This window comes from Macaca nemestrina, chromosome 15 (genome assembly GCF_043159975.1).
Source record: "Macaca nemestrina isolate mMacNem1 chromosome 15, mMacNem.hap1, whole genome shotgun sequence".
In the NCBI taxonomy this organism is placed as follows: domain Eukaryota; kingdom Metazoa; phylum Chordata; class Mammalia; order Primates; family Cercopithecidae; genus Macaca; species Macaca nemestrina.
This window is the reverse complement of record NC_092139.1, coordinates 91,216,574-91,233,195: the sequence shown is the minus strand read 5'-3', so window position 1 is coordinate 91,233,195 and position 16,622 is coordinate 91,216,574. Positions and strand designations below refer to the sequence as shown.

The following is a 16,622-nucleotide window of genomic DNA, read 5'->3' as shown; positions in this document are numbered from 1 at the left end:
CCCACTCTCAAAAACGTTTCAAAAATTAGAAGTAAACATTCATTACAAAGGACACTGCACGGGCTCGGCCTTCGCCTCGACGGGGCTCAACAGGAGCGCTTCCTCCTCCTCCCGCCTCCTCCGCCCGGGCCCTCCCGGGTCCCCTTAGTTCCCCCGTCCTCCAACCCCGCGCCCCCAAGCCCGTTGACTTTTAACCTCCTCCGGGGCGCTCAGGTGAAGGCGACTGCAGGGCGCCGGGGCTCACCCCATTCCCACCGCCGGGCTTCCGGGCGCCTCCCGGCCCTGCCCTGAGCCCGCGCCTCCCGCAACGGTCGCCGGTACCTCTGTTCCTCGAAGCCTCTGCGTCGGTTGTCGGAGAAGTCGGCGTGGAAGCTCCAGAGGCCGTCCAGCTCCTGGCGCTCTTGCGACAGGCTCTCTCGGGGGTACAGCACCCGCCCGGCAGCGCCAGCGCGCAGCCACACAACAGCGGCCCGAGAGCCTCCCGGGCCACAGCCGCCCGCCAGTCCATGCTTCCTGCTCCCCCTCTCGGCCGCCGTGTGCGGGGATAAGAGCGGCGCGGGAGGAGTCATGCGGGAGGGTCGCGTGACGCGCATGAGGTCCTCCGCGCCATCTTTGTTGAGAGCGAGTGCCAAGGCTGGAGAGGCGGGGCGGCGCCAGGCGCTGCCCAGTGGGGCCTGTGACTGGAACCGCCCGCTAGGCCTTTGGGGAAGCGTGACCCCCCCCCACCCTCAGAGCCAGCCAAGAAGGGCGTCGTCTGCTCCCCATCCCAGCAGAGGCTGGATGATGCAGGGCGGCAGACCAGGACAGAACCACTGAGATTAGTGGGATCCCCGTTTCTTCAAGGGGCACCTCCACTTGCTTTCCCCAGCAGGCCCCAGCGGAGCCTCTTCCTTGACTGTTGGATGCAGCCTCTTGCAGGGATGCACGTCCTTGGGAGTCGGCCATAGCCTTGACCCTGGGCCTCTGGGACCCCGACCCTAAGGGGCCAGAGGCTCCCTCTTGGCGTTGAAGACACATGAAGACGCAGAGAGGCCAAGTTCAATGGTTCAAGCCTGTAATCCCAGCACTTTGGGACGCTTGAGGTGGGTGGATCACTTGAGGCCAGGAGTTCGAGACCAGCCTGGCCAACATGGCGAAACCCCATCTCTACTAAAAATACAAAAAAAAAAAAAGGACCCGGACATGGTAGCAGACGCCTGTAATCCCAGCTACTCGGGAGGCTGAGGCTGGAGAATCGCTTGAATCTGGGAGGCAAAGGTTGCAATGAGCCAAGGTCACACCAATGCCTTCCAGCCTGGGCAACAGAGCAAGACTCTATCTAAAAAAAAAAATTTTTTTTCAGGGAAAGGGTGCCCTGCGGGACCCCACTTTACTGCAGTAGGGAAGGCACCGTGTGGAAGGGTAGAGGAAGAGATCTGGAGACAGTAAAAAAGACATAGGTTTATTGAGGGGACGTTCACACAGGTGCAGTGGCTGTGGCTGGACATGAGAACCACTACATTTGTAAAAAGCATGCGGCTTCCATAGATTTTCACCTAGCATCCTCGACCTGTTACCGGTAGAAGGTATCCGAGTACCCGGTGGTGAATCCATACACATCTATAACAACCTCAATTCTTGCCTCCTCAGAAGAAAGAATTTCACTGCACTCCAGCCTGGGTGACAGAGCGAGACCCTATCTTAAATAAATAAATAAATACATGTGTGTATGTATGTAAAGTGAAATTAAACCAGGCTGGGCATGGCAGCTCAGGTCTGTAATCCCAGCACTTTGGGAGGTCAAAGCAGGAGGATGAGCCCAAGAGTTCAAGACCAGCCTAGACAACACAGTGAGACCCAGTCTCTACAAAAAGTCTAAATATTAGCCAGGTGTGGTGGCGCATACCTGTGGTTCCAGCTATTTGGGGGGCTGAGGAGGGAGGATCATTTGAGCCCAGGAGGTTGAGCAGTGAGCTGTGATTACGCCACTGCACTCCAGCCTGGGCAACAGAGTGAGGCTGTCTCAAAAAAATTTTTTTTTAATTAAACAAAATAAATTTATTTAGTTATTTTACTTAATTAAACTAAATACATTTATTAAGTTATCCTAGTCATATATCAAGACCTCAATAGCCACATGTAGCTAATGGCTACCATTGCAGACAGTGCAGATATGGGGCATTTCCATCACTGCAAGGGTTCTTTTTTGAAACAAGGTCTCACTCTGTCCCCCAGGTGGGCGTACAGTGGTACAATCAACGAGGACTGCAGCTTTGACCTACTGGACTCAAACAATCCTCCCACCTCAGCCTCCCAAGTAGCTGGGACTACGGGCAAACACAACCATAACCAACTAATTTCACTTTTTTATTTTTCTTATTTTTTTGAGACGGAGTCTCACCCTGTCACCCAGGTTTGAGTGCAATGGCATGATCTTGGCTCACTGCAACCTCCGCCTCCCCAGTTCAAGCAATTCTCCTGCTTCAGCTTCCTAAGAAGCTAGGATTACAGGCACATGCCACCACATCCAGCTAATTTTTGTGTTTTCTTAGTAGAGATGAGGTTTCACCATGTTTCACCTAATTTTTTTTTTTTTTTTTTTTAAGTAGAGATGAGGTTTCACCATGTTGGTCAGGCTGGACTTGAACTCTTGACTTCGTGACCCACCCACCTTGGCCTCCCAAAGTGCTGGGATTACAGGCATCAGCCACCATGCCCAGCCGTCACAGAGAATCTTGAGGCAGCTTTCACGAGGCAGCACTGTGGGCTGAAGAGGGTCTGGAAGAGTCCTTCCTAGGAGGAGGGCAGAGATGACTGCATAGGACCGCCCCAAACTTCAGCAAAGCGGTGCTGAGACCTGAGCAGCAAAGGCTTCTGTGTCCAACTGGCTAGTTTCTAATGCCTCCTGAACACACTTCTTTCTAGTAAGAATGCTGGCCGGACATGGTGGCTCATGCTTCTAATCCCAGCACTTTGGGAGGCTGGTGTGGGCAAATCACCTGAGGTCAGATGTTTGCGACCAGCCTGACCAACATGGCAAAACCCTGTCTCTACAAAAAATGACAAAAATTAGCCAGGTGTAGTGGTGAGCGCCTGTAATCCCAGCTAATTGGGAGGCTGAGGCAGGAGAATTGCATGAACCCATGAGGTGGAGGTTGCAGTGAGCCGAGATTGGGCCATTGCACTCCAGCCTGGGCAACAGAGCAAGACTCTATCTCAAAAAAAAAAAAAATGCTAGTGTCAGCCAGGCACAGCGGTTCATGCCTGTAATCCCAGCACTTTGGGAGGCCAAGGCAGGAGGATCACTTGAGCTCAAGAGTTTGAGATCGGCCTGGGCAACATAGTGAGATCCCATCTCTACAAAAAAATTTAAAATTAGCCGGGCACAGTTGTGCACACTTGGAGTCCCAACTACTTGGAAGGCTGAGGCAGAAGGATCACTTCTACCCAGGAATTCAAGGCTGCAGTGAGCTGTGATCGCACCACTGTACCCCAGCCAGAGCAACAGAGCAAGACCTTGCCTCTATAAAAAAAAAGGAAAAAAAGAAAAACTCAGATTCCAATCCTGGAGTTACTAAATCAGGATCTCAGAACGCAGAAATCTGGCATTTCATAAAAACTTCCCCTGGAGATTCTGATCAGCCAGGTTTGGGCCAGATGAACTCTAAGGTCCCTTAAACCTTTGACATTTTATGAGTCTATTAAATCGAGTGCAACAAATGCTGAGTCCAAACTGAGCAAACAAATCCCATCTCCCTCAGCCCAGCCTCCTTGGATTCAGAAAGCCACACTGCCTGGCAACTAAGCAGAGAGAGAATTGTCATTAACCCAAAGACCATCTCTGAAGACAGACTAGCTGCGGCCAGATGTGGTGGTGCATGCCTGTAACCCCAGCATTTTGGGAGGCCGAGGCAGGAGGATCCCTTGAGCCCAGGAGTTCGAGACCAGTCTGGGCAACATGACAACACCCAGTCTCTATCTTTCTAAGTAAAAAAACAAAATAAACTCAGACTGGCAGTGCATGGTTCTTTCTAGCTGTTAACATGAGCAGGCTTCAGGACAAGCCCAGGCAAAGGCGGGGAGAAATGGGTGGGGACCCGCAGGCTCACCCCCTTGTCTGCTCCATAGGTGGAGCTGGTCACAAAGGTCACAGGGTGGGAGGGGTCTGAGGCTTTGGTGTGAGAGATCACCTCCTGTCCACAAAAGGCAGATGACACAGGCTCCATCAGTGCGGGAAAGGCTCAGACACCCTCTCATCCTCTCTGTCCCATCTCCCCCGCAAGAACACAACTGGGACCAGGCACGATGGCTCACACCAGCACTTTGGGAGGCTGAAGTGGGCAGATCACTGAGATCAGGAGTTCAAGAACAGCCTGTCCAACATGGCGAAACCCCATCTCTACTAAAAATACAAAAATTAGCTGAGTATGGTAGCACACATCTGTAACTCCAGCTACTACGGAGTCTGATGTACAAGAATCACTTGAACCTGGGAGGTGGAGGCTGCAGTGAGCCAAGACTGCACCACTGCACTCCAGCCTGGGCCACAGACCAAGACCCTGTTTCAAAACAAACAAACAAACAAAAAATCACAGAGCCTGTCAGCACTTTGGGAGGCCGAAGCGGGTGAATCATGAGGTCAAGAGTTCGAGACCAGCCTGGCCAACATACTGAAACCCCATCTTAACGAAAAATGAAGAAAAAGACTAGCCGGGCATGGTGGTGTGTGCCTGTAATCCCAGCTACTCAGGAGGATGAGGCAGGAGAATTGCTGGAACCCAGGAGACAGAGGTTGCAGTGAGCCAAGATCACACCACTGCTCTCCAGCCCGGGCGACAGAGCAAGACTCCGAATCGGGGGAAAAAAAAATTAAAAGTTAGCCTGGCATGGCAGTGCATGTCTGTGGTCCCAGCTATTTGGGAGGCTGAGTGGGGAGGATCGCTTATGCCCAGGAGGTGGAGGTGGCAACGAGCTGTGATTGCACCACTGCACTCCAGCCTGGGCGACAGAGTGAGACCCCAACTCTGAAAAAAAAAACAATGAAAGAAATGTTGTGAATAGAAATGACAATTGGTAGCAGGAATCGGGCGCTCTCAGACAATAAACATATCCTGGATTGGAGAGTCAGGGACAGGCTCTTAGAAGAAACGGCCTTTATGCCGAGTCCAGTTAACCAGGAGGGATGAAGGGAAGAAGCTCCCAACAGAGGGAACAGTCTGTGCTCAGAGCTCATGACACCTGCCCAAGGCCTCCACGGTACAGATTGTATTTGTTTTTTTAAGAGACGGAGTCTCACTCTGTAGCCCAGGCTGGAGTGCAGTGGTGTTATCTCAGCTCACTGCAACCTCTGCCTCCCGCTTCGCCTGAGGCAATTCTACTGCCTCAGCCTCTCAAGTGGCTGGGATTACAGGCATCCACCACCACGCACGGCTAATTTTTGTATTTTTAGTAGAGACAGGGTTTCACCATCTGTTGACCAGGCTGGTCTCAAACCCCTGAGCTCAGGTGATCCACCCACCTCGGCCTCCCAAAGTGCTGGGATTACAGGTGTGAGCCACCACACCCAGCCTAGACTGTTGTTAAAGCCGGGTTTCCTCTTCTCTTTCCTCAGTACTTTTCTTTTACACCCTCACCTGATCATTGCTCTGCCCATCCGAAGGCTGTGCCTGGCACCGGACTGAACAGAACCCCCTAGCCTCAAGTTCCAAACCCACGCTCTCCAACAGCCAGGCTTTCATATGGGAAGTTTCAAAACCTTGTGACAGCCTGGCTCAACCTCTCCAGCCTGGGCGCGCCCTCCAATTCCTGCCCCGGAAAACAGGCATCTCCTCTGATCACCTCCCAAAGAAGCCTGTCTGGAAGCCTCAGGCACCTGCTCCTGGAAGGCTGTACTCTTCACCTTCCCAACAAAGGGCCTGTCCGCCCAGTCCTGCTGAGCACACTCCTGTGCCCCCGAGCTCGGAATTGTCCTTTGCTCAGGCTGGGACAATGTAACTCCTCACCCCTCTGGCTTGTCTCCTCCACAGGCCTCCACATCCCACAAAAGCTCTCGCCCCTTACCTGCCCCACAGGCTCTTGGGGCTGGACCGACCACTTCCCTCCCAGGCTTCCAGCTCCAGCTGGGAGGAGCCAGGTGGGGTCTGTTTATGGTGGAGGCTTGCCTCATTGTACTTCTCCCAGTACTTGCACCCCAGCTGTGCCATGTGGAGCCCCCTTCCCACAAAGCCCCAGGTCCCTTCAAGACCCCTTGGCCAGAGCCTATGGCTTCCTGTCGCCCTTAGTTGGGGCACAGCTCTTTTTGGTGTGTGAGACACCGGCCTACACTCTAGGTCTTCCATCTCAGAGTCGAACCCAAGCTCTTCTCAAGGGCTGGTCTTAGCAGGCGTGAGTCTCCAACCCCTTTGAAATATTTAGGATGGGAAGGGCGAGCTTTGTTGGCTCCCCTACTCTGGGGCGGTGGTAGGGAAGAGTGGAGGGTCTCCTGGTGTGCCTTGGCCCCGCAGCAGTGAGCTGCCAGATCTCCCAGGGGCGGCTGCTGCCTCTCAGGCCAGTGTGCGCTGCTATGGCAGATGCTCCCTGAGATGCCAGTGACCAAAGACTGGCCCTTCCTGGGTCCTCTGCACCTGCCCTCTCAGCCCCTCACATGGCTTCACCCATAGCCTCCTGCTGGCTTCTCAGGCTCCTGGCCAGGCAGGTTCAGGGGGTGATGGGGAACTTGCAAGTTCTCTTTTCTTTTTCGTTTTTTTGTTTTGTTTTGTTTTGTTTTTTTGAGATAGAGTCTCGCTGTGTCGCCCAGGCTGGAGTGATGGAGTGCAGTGGCTGAATCTCAGCTCACTGCAAATTCCGCCTCCTGGGTTCACGCCATTCTCCTGCCTCAGCCTCCTGAGTAGCTGGCACTACAGGCGCCCACCACTACGCCCAGCTAATTTTTTGTATTTTTTAGTAGAGATGGGGTTTCACTGTGTTAGCCAGGATGGTCTCGATCTCCTGACCTCGTTATCCACCTGCCTCGGCCTCCCAGTAGAGCTGGGATTACAGGTGTGAGCCACCGTGCCTGGCTGCAAGTTCTCTTTTCAAACCCACCCAGTTGCTCTGCAAAATCCTTCCTGAGCCCTGAGGCCAACCAGCACGGGAGGGGGAGTGGCCAGTCCACCCTCAGTGCCCTTTCCTGTCATGTAGGGTCCCACGGTGTCATCAGCAAGGGTCTGATGGGCCGGGCGCGGTGGCTCAAGCCTGTAATCCCAGCACTTTGGGAGGCCGAGACGGGCGGATCACGAGGTCAGGAGATCGAGACCATCCTGGCTAATACGGTGAAACCCCGTCTCTACTAAAAAAAAAAATACAAAAAAAAAAACTAGCCGGGCGAGGTGGCGGGCGCCTGTGGTCCCAGCTACTTGGGAGGCTGAGGCAGGAGAATGGCGGGAACCCGGGAGGCGGAGCTTGCAGTGAGCTGAGGTCCGGCCACTGCACTCCAGCCCGGCGACAGAGTGAGACTCCGTCTCAAAAAAAAAAAAAAAAAAAAAAAAAAGGCAAGGGTCTGATCCACTCACTGATGTGGAAGCTGCAGAGGAAGGAGCAGCTCCGGGAGCTCATCCTGGACCCGCTGGCCCCTGCCTGCAGGAGGATGCAGGAGAGGGTCTGGCACCTCCTCCCCATGAGGAAGGTGAGAACAGGAGAAGCACTGATGATGATCCTGACACCCAGTGGTCACTGAGCCTCCTGTGTGCCAGGCATTGTCTCCAAACCTCACATTTAGAAAACCCTCCAGCGAGGCGATGTCTGCCTCCACAGGTGAGGAAACGGAGGCGCAGTGTCTTGTCTCTCACCCCAGGCCACACAGGATCACAGTTTACATCCTGGCCTCAAAACTGGGGGAGCACAAACACTCAGAGCTTGTGGTGGTTGGGGGGTGTTCCTACACTGGGCCCTTCATTGTGAGGATGGGCCGGTCACCAACACACAGAGTCCCTGCCTTGGCTGTGGTCACGTCCCTTTGCTGGGGTGTACCTCTTGCCTTCCCTAAGTCCTGGTTTCTCTTTCTTCTGAGAGTCTCATTAGAGGCCCGGGTATTTCTCCAAGTGTGGCCCCTGAACCAGACCCTGGGTGGTCTGTGGAAATGCAGGTTCCCAGGCCCCACCCCTGCCCCGTCATCTTAGGTTTGCACAGAGGTCCCTTTCCGTGGGACCTGGAGAGTGGCTTTCCAGGAGAGAGCTTTCTCTCTGAAACTGTGGCCTCCCCAGCCTCCCCGCATCCTCCTGTGTCCACTGTGACCACCATCCTTGCCATCACTTTCTGTCATCCCCAAGGGGAGCTCCAGAGGACAAAGCTTTGCTCTGTTTGCTGCTCCAGACCCAAAGGTCGCAGTAGGAGAGCTTTGGCTCCAAGTTGAAAATCACCTGGCCCAAAAGAGTGCTGAGATGGGAAAGCCCAGCTCTTGCCTCAGCGTCTTGCTGTGTGAATGAATCAGTGAATCACTGCAGGGTGGGGACAGGGTGGCACCTCCCCTTGAGGGCTAGGTTGTGAGGGGGTGAAAAGAGGCCCACTCAGGCTGTTAGGAATGCCCTGTGTTGGTGGCCTGCTGGGAAGTACGTGGCCCTGGACGCACAAGCCATTAGCCTGCTCCTGGAGCTGCTGTACTCACCCATGGGCAGTGTGTGCCTGAAGGCCACCAAGGCCCTCACCATGCTGCCAGAGGCCCCCGAGGACTGCAAGGTCCTGCAGGCAGGCCCACATGCACACCTTCCATGTCCCTGAGGAGGACTCTTACAACAAGGCTTACGAGGGCAAGACCTTATGACAGGCGACCCAGATCGCCATCGATGTCATTGAGTGGAAGCCCTGAGCCCCTCATTGGGTCAGATCTGATCAGCCACCTCCGCACCTGAATCAATGCGCTCAGACTCTTTATTTCAAGTCGGAATGGCACTTTTTGTTCCTGGAGCACAGTTATGTCTCTTCCCACTCTCTTGCCAAAGGGGAAATGCCAGGCCTAGAAGCACCAGGTCCTGGGTGGTAAAGGCCAAACCCAGTGCTGGGGGTGGATGGGAGGTGGCCTTGGAGTTTTACTGTCTGCTGGGGCCAAGAGTTCCCCTCAGAATGTAGAGAGCAGGATTGAGACTTCCGGGGACAAAGCTGGGGGCAGGAACTTGGGCTGGGGGAAGGAAGGAACCCAGCTGCAGGTTTCAGAAGCTCCAGTGATTGACCCATGGGGTGTGTGGCTGGGTGTGGCTCTGCTCAGCCAGGTCTGCCCCCTCACCACCCTGGGTGGCAGAAAGGAAGGCAAAAGGTGAAACCCGATGCAGGTTCTTTTGACTGAGGATGACTCTGTCTTTTGACTGAGGATGACAAGCTCCCCCAAGGATGAGAGCTTGGGAGAGGGAGAGGTTCTGGTTTCCTCCTTAAGATCTTCCCAGCAAATAGCTGCATTCTTCAGTCACCCAAGCACGCCCCCAGGCTGGCCTGAAGCCCAGCCACCTCGAAGGCACATTCCTGGTGCTGTCCAGGAGGGGAGCCTAGGAATCACACGAAAGTCTCCATCACTTCTTTACGCCAAGCCTGGGAAAACGCCTGACTGCAGAACTTGAGCCTCCCTCAGATGTCCCTGTAGCATGCGCTGGCCTGCCCTCTGGGTCAGCACCCTGGTCAGCTCCTCGGAAGGCCTTCACCCTGGATGAAGAAGAGACAACCCCTTTTCAGTGAGAGCAGGCTCCCAGCTTTGTGCACTATGACATCATCCCACTAAGCAGCCTCCACGCCAGCATCTCCTGGGCTCCCGCCTCTGCAGTCCAGGCTGAGGAGAAATTAGAGATGTGGGAACTCATCAGCCAGGGACAGAGGTGCCTCTGTTACAAGGGGAGGGCCAGGAACACAGCCTATGTTAGGACCTAGAAGTCCTGAGCACCACACCCTTGCCTCCATTCTCCAAGGCCCATTTACCACACCATTATCAGCTTCCGGGATTTAAGAAGCTGTTGCCAGGAGAGGTATGGGAGCCAGCCTAGATGAGGCAACTGGTCTTCAACTGTAGCCCAAAGGCACAAACTGCCACCCCAGACAGCTGAGGCTGGACATACCACCAGATTGTTTTGGTAGGGCACAAGGTGGTCTCCATTTGGCTGAGCCCAACTATCTGACCTCAGGCCTCATCTTTCTTCGGTCATGAGCATTTCCCCAGTGGAGCCTCACCACCTCTCCTCCCTGAAACACTTCCAGGAAACAAGGCCACTTCTCTGCAATTTTGGTTGTTCAGTAACGTGTTATTGTGCTCTTTAAGAAACTGATACACACCATGGTATGTTTAAGCCTTTAGGGAAGTGGGAGGATACTGGGGGCTGCTGTGTGAGCCTGTCTATGCCATACCATGTCAGACCAGTGAGGGAAACTGGACCGCTAAACTGCAGGGCTACCTTCCCCACCAGGATGCTTTTCACATCTTCCACAATCCCCTCACTGGAGATCTGCCATGGCCCGGACTCATCTTAGGCCTCCCTGTTCTCTCCATGTGCTACTGGGGTGCCTGCAGATCAGATAATGAGCGGTGCTGTCACTGAACTGACTGCGCGGGGGCACTCATGGTCTTTGGTGCATTCCAGGCTCCACCACAGTCTCTGCATCCACAGGCAACTGTGGTCCTGGCTGCTCTCTGCCATCAGGTTACCCTTCCATTTTTACTTATTGCCTAAAGAACTTCATACAAAATTCTATTTAAAACCAGTTTACTCACAGTCCCACACAGAAAACATCAACTTTTTTTTTTTTTTTTTAGACAGAGTCTTGCTCTGTCACCCAGGCTGGAGTGCAGTGGCATGATCTTGGCTCACTGCAAGCTCCACCTCCCGGGTTCACGCCATTCTCCTGCCTCCACCTCCCAAGTAGCTGGGAGTACAGGGGCCCGCCACCATGCCTGGCTGATTTTTTGTATTTTTAGTAGAGACGGGGTTTCACCATGTGAGCCAGGATGGTCTGGATCTCCTGACCTCATGATCTGCCCACCTGGGCCTCCCAAAGTGCCGGGATTGTAGGCATGAGCACTGTGTCTGACCCCACATCAACTATTTTAATTTTTTTCTTCTTTCCTATCACTGTCTAAAAACACATTTTTTTTTAATATGGTAAGACCCAGTTTGATTGACTGTATCTAATGTTTAACCTATTACATGGGCAATTTTTTTTTTTTTTTTTTTTTGAGACAGAGTCTCGCTCTAGGTGATTCTCTTTGATTGTCTCTGTTCTCATTCCATGAGAACAACCACATGCTCTATGGAAGCATAATCCTTCAATTGCACTCATACAACCTGTCAGTAACTTTTCACTCCCTGAGCCAAGAGCTTCTCCATCCGAGTTTCAGCAAGACCAATTTCTGAGCCATGGAGCAATGGGTAACGCCAGCCTCACTAAGCTCACACACCCAGCTGTGGAAGCACATTTCATTTTATGGTAAGTCTACTTTGCCACTACAGGCGGTGTAGCATGTTAGTTTCTAGATTAGCCTTTGGTGTTAAAGAGATCCCGCTCTTGGTGTGTCTCATGAGTAATTTACTTAACTGAGACTCACATTCCTCAACTGTATAATGACTATAACAAAACTAATTCTGTCTCAAAGTGATTGTGATACTTGAAGGAGGCAACATAGAGAAGTGCCCATATAGTATCTGATACTCAATTTATATCTGTTATTATGTTCATTCTTATAACTTAAGCACCTGCTTATTAACTACAGTCATATGTGGCAGAATGACATTTTGGTCAATGACAGACCACATGTATGACAGTGCTCCCATAAGATTATAACAAAGCTGAAAATTTCCCTTTGCCTAGTAAAGTCGTAACTGTTGGAATGTCAGCGCAGTGCGTTACTTACGTGTCTGTGGTGAGGCGGTGTAAACAAATCTACTGTGCTGCATCATTAGAGTCGAACAACATTTCTTTTTGGTAAAGATTTTAAGTAATACGTTATACAAATGAAAGACTAACCACAGTGATGGAATTTTTAGAAAGAGATAAAACTAAGAGTCTATGAGGATTTGGAGAAACGGCTATTCACATATGCTGTTAGAGGAGCATGAATTGGTGTCATCATTTTGGAAAAAGTTTGGCATTAGTTATGACAATGAAAGATATGCCTCCTTCTAATAGTCTGCTCCACAGAAGTGAGTGCTGGTGCTATTCCAAAACCATTGACAAAAACACTTAAAGCGCCATTACTTGAGATAGACACAATCATATTAAAAATAACCCTGGCCAGGCGTGGTGGCTCACACCTGTAATCCCAGCATTTTGGGAGGCTGAGGCAGGCAAATCACCTGAAGTCAGGAGTTCGTGACCAGCCTGGTCAACATAGTGAAACCCAGTCTCTACTAAAAATACAAAACTTAGCCGGATGTGCTGGTAGGCGCCTGTAATCCTAGCTACTCAGGAGGCTGAGGCAGGAGAATCGCTTGAACGCGGGAGGGGGAGGTTGCAGTGAGCAGAAATCATGCCACTGCACTCTGGTCTAGCGACAGGGTGAGACTCCGTCAAAAAAAAAAAAAAAAAAGAAATCTAGCCCTTAAGAGATGAATATCAACTTAAAGAACAAAATTGAAGCCAAAGTTTGAAGAGAGGAAATAGTGTACTACTATCTTTTGTGGGAAGGAACTCTTGGCTTCCCCAAAAATTAGAGAACCAGGGAGAAAGAAGCATCATCTCAGAATCTGTGATTGGGTTGGGAAGTGGAGGCTGGAAATGTGCTCAAGGTTAAACTTTCTTCCTCCTTTCAAAGGAGACTGGAGTGTTACCAGTGAGCCCAGAGTCAATATTCACCCCGCCATCCACCCCGGGAGATCCCTTTAAACCAGGAGCGCAGAGCAAGGACAGAAACATGAAAGTGCACTAACAAGTCCTGAAAGTTCACAGGGTGATTCTCGATTTCCCCTTGGCACACAGCAGAAGAACTGTTTCTCTAGGTTCCAGGAAATGCCTGTGAGAGAGCTGTGTCCCCCAGATTCCCTTCATCACAGATGACACCCAGTGCTTAAGCCTACACCCTTGTGCACAATCCCTAGGAGTGCTGACTAATCCAAACCAAAGGCTCTGATGTTCCATAGGCAGAAAAGAGCAGGTGGACTGCAAAGAGAATCTCTCATGAACGTGGCACCCCCAAAACCCATAGAGACAGTTCTTACCATGATGCCAAAAAACTGAAAACAATAAGCCAGACCTCACACATATTTCCATTATCTTTCTGATTTCATACCCCCTCCTTCAGCCCCTCCTCACAAGCAGCAGGGATAACCTGGAGGCTCCTGGGAACCTTTTCCCATTGGGTTTTTCCTGGCACGTAGTTCCCTACCTGGATAAGTCTCCTCATCACTTAGACTCTCCAGCATCAAGTCTTTAGAAAGAAAAACACCAGGATAAGTCATTAGACAGAGTGACTCACCCACTCCTCCCACTTTAGCTGAAGCTGAATGATGAGCTATTCTCCCACCCCACGCTGCTTCATACATGATCCCCTCATCTTTCTTCTGGGTTGACAAACCTCCCTACAGCTTCTTGGGCCAGAGTTCTATACTGGCAGATGCACTTTCATGAGAACCCTAAGCCTCTTTCCCAGCAGGAACCCAGAATTGGTTTCTATACACTGAAGCTAGCAAGATTTTCCCCGGGGAAGTGAGTTATTTCATGGTACATACCACTGTCTTTCCAAGCTGTTATCTGCAATTATATAAAAGAAAACATCATGAGAATCAGATTCTGCTGTGCGCTTCACACAGATCTGTTATTCTCTGGACAACGATAAAAAACCAGAAGGCAGTACAGTGATTGAACCATAGGTCAAAGTCCCCAAAGCCTAGCACAGAGGATAGCTATAGAAAAATAATACCTTAATTCACAGAATTTACCTTTAATTTTATATTCAAATGCACAATGCTTAATCCAAGGAGGAAAAGTGGTATTGTGGAAAATGCCTCGGTATTCCAGTTGATACTGGACGCTGTCATTGAAAAGCACCCTAGTGGACCATGTATCAGTTGGGAAGACACGCCTACTGAATTCCAGCCCCACAAAGAGAATAGTGTACAGTGTACATAAAGTGCACTGCCAGATTTTCATATCAAAATTAACTGAGAAGTAAAGAATCAGGAAAGCAGCACTGCTGTAAAAGACAAAAAAGGGGGATCTTACCTGGACATCAACATCATCATCATCATCATCATCATCATCATCTTTTTGTTCTTCATCTTTGCGTTGTGGTGAGCCTCTTAAAAACAGGCCATCCTCAGGACAAACTGGAAGGACACAGAGGAAAGATCAGTGCACTGGTGGTTGGTGACTGTGAGTCACTCAGGGAGCTTTGCTGGATGTGGTGTATGGAGGTGGTTGACAAGCGTGAACTGAGTTGATGCTGGGCTATTCCCCTGAGTGGGAGAGGGATGGCAGAGAAGGGGAGCAGGAAAGACACGAGACATGAAGGTGTTGGCCAAGTACTAGAGGCATCAGGCAGCAACACAAAACATACAACCCCAAATGGATCTAAAATGCATACTGAGGGTCAGTGGAAGAGTCCTTTCTCCCTCTCAAATGTTTTGAAACTCTTCAAAACAAACAGCATTTTCTTAACGTATTCAAGACCACTTCAGTACACTAGGATCTAATTATGCTGATACCACATTTAGCATCTGTTTTAAAGGATTTATTACTTGATTAAAAGCCAATTTTATGGTAAAATGGACTCAATTTTACCCAAATTACTCTATTCTATTAATCGCACATTCTTTTTCATAGAGATCATTTAAAAATTCAATGTTAAAATGCTGCAATTAAAAATAGTCATGATGGCCGGGCGCGGTGGCTCAAGCCTGTAATCCCAGCACTTTGGGAGGCCGAGGCGGGTGGATCACGAGGTCAGGAGATCGAGACTATCCTGGCTAACATGGTGAAACCCCGTCTCTACTAAAAACACAAAAAACTAGCCGGGCGCGGTGGCGGGCGCCTGTAGTCTCAGCTACTTGGGAGGCTGAGGCGGGAGAATGGCGTGAACCCGGGAGGCGGAGCTTGCAGTGAGCCGAGATCACACCACTGCACTCCAGCCTGGGAGACACAGCGAGACTCCGTCTCAAAAAAAAAAAAAAAATAGTCATGATTTCCTCTTTGTAAGTCTTCTTCTGGAACCACTTCTACACACCCTTTTGGACCCCTGTGATCAGGCGCTCCAGCAGCTCCTGTGTGACGACTCTCCCTGAGGAGATTCCCTAAAAATCAGGCTTCCTTCAAACAGGCCAATCTCACACAGCCTGCTCTACCTACACCAGTGAAGCTGAGAGACATGACTCTGAACACTTTCTGCCATGAGGATAAGCTTCCAGGTTCAAATACACCTTATCTACTGAAATGAGGAAATGTATACCAATAGAAATGAATGAATTCATGAAAAAATGTTCATGAGTACGGGGGTGATTTTTGGTTAACTAGCTTACGTAAAAATTATTTTTTTGGCTGAGCACTCTGGCTCACACCTGTAATTCCAGCACTTTGGGAGGCTGAGGTGGGCGGATGACCTGATGTCAACAGTTCACGACCAGCCTGGCCAACATGGTGAAACCCTGTCTCTATCAAAAACACAAAAAAATTAGCCAAGCGTGGTGGTGGGCGCCCGTAGTCCCAGCTACTCGGGAGGCTGAGGCAGAAGAATGGCGCGAACCCGGGAGGCAGAGCTTGCAGTGAGCTGAGATCATACCACTGCACTCCAGCCTGGGCGAGAGAGCGAGACTTTGTCTCAGAAAAAAAAATAAAAAAAGAAAAAGTCTAGAACTTAAGTGATGAATATCAACTTAGGGAACAAAATTGAAGCCAAAGTTTTGAAGATAGGAAATAGTGTGATACTATCTTTTGTGGGAAGGAACTATTGGCTTCTCCAAAAATTAGAGAACTGGGGAGAAAGAAACCTCATCTCAGAATCTGTGACTGGGTTGGAACTGGAGGCTGGAAATATGCTCAAGGTCAAACATTCCTCCTCCCTTCAAAGGAGACTGGAGTTTTACCAGTGAGCCCAGCGTGAATATTCAGTCTGCCATCCACCCCAGGAGATCCCTTTAAACCAGGAGCGCACAGTGAGGACAGAAACATGAATATGCACTAACAAGTCCTGAAAGTTCAGAGGGTGATTCTCGATTTCCCCTTGGCACACAGCAGAAGAACTGTTTCTCTAGGTTCCAGGAAATGCCTGTGAGAGAGCTGTGTCCCCCAGATTCCCTTCATCACAGATGACACCCAGTGCTTAAGCCTACACCCTTGTGCACAATCCCTAGGAGTGCTGACTAATCCAAACCAAAGGCTCTGATGTTCCATAGGCAGAAAAGAGCAGGTGGACTGCAAAGAGAATCTCTCATGAACGTGGCACCCCCAAAACCCATAGAGACAGTTCTTACCATGATGCCAAAAAACTGAAAACAATAAGCCAGACCTCACACATATTTCCATTATCTTTCTGATTTCATACCCCCTCCTTCAGCCCCTCCTCACAAGCAGCAGGGATAACCTGGAGGCTCCTGGGAACCTTTTCCCATTGGGTTTTTCCTGGCACGTAGTTCCCTACCTGGATGAATCTCCTCTTCACTTAGACTCTCCAGCATCAAGTCTTTAGAAAGAAAAACACCAGGATA

General features: G+C 50.7%; 1 protein-coding gene and 1 long non-coding RNA gene across 3 annotated transcripts in view; both read right to left on the bottom strand.

Annotated features, from left to right (window-relative positions):
• Positions 1–16,622, bottom strand: part of LOC105497385 (aspartate rich 1) — a 92,965-nt gene that overhangs the window by 52,272 nt on the left and 24,071 nt on the right. For both annotated transcript variants that reach the window (XM_071080179.1, XM_071080180.1), the window contains 4 exons: positions 16,556–16,597; positions 14,146–14,249; positions 13,653–13,674; positions 13,310–13,351 (listed from right to left, as the gene is read on the bottom strand). In XM_071080179.1, the coding sequence (XP_070936280.1) occupies positions 13,310–13,351; positions 13,653–13,674; positions 14,146–14,249; positions 16,556–16,597 (210 nt within the window). The remainder of the gene's footprint in view (positions 1–13,309; positions 13,352–13,652; positions 13,675–14,145; positions 14,250–16,555; positions 16,598–16,622) is intronic.
• On the bottom strand, positions 8,866–13,303 carry LOC139358689 (uncharacterized). The gene is made up of 2 exons (XR_011613952.1): positions 10,339–13,303; positions 8,866–9,645 (listed from the first exon to the last, which is right to left on the bottom strand). It is a non-coding gene; the product is annotated as an uncharacterized lncRNA (long non-coding RNA).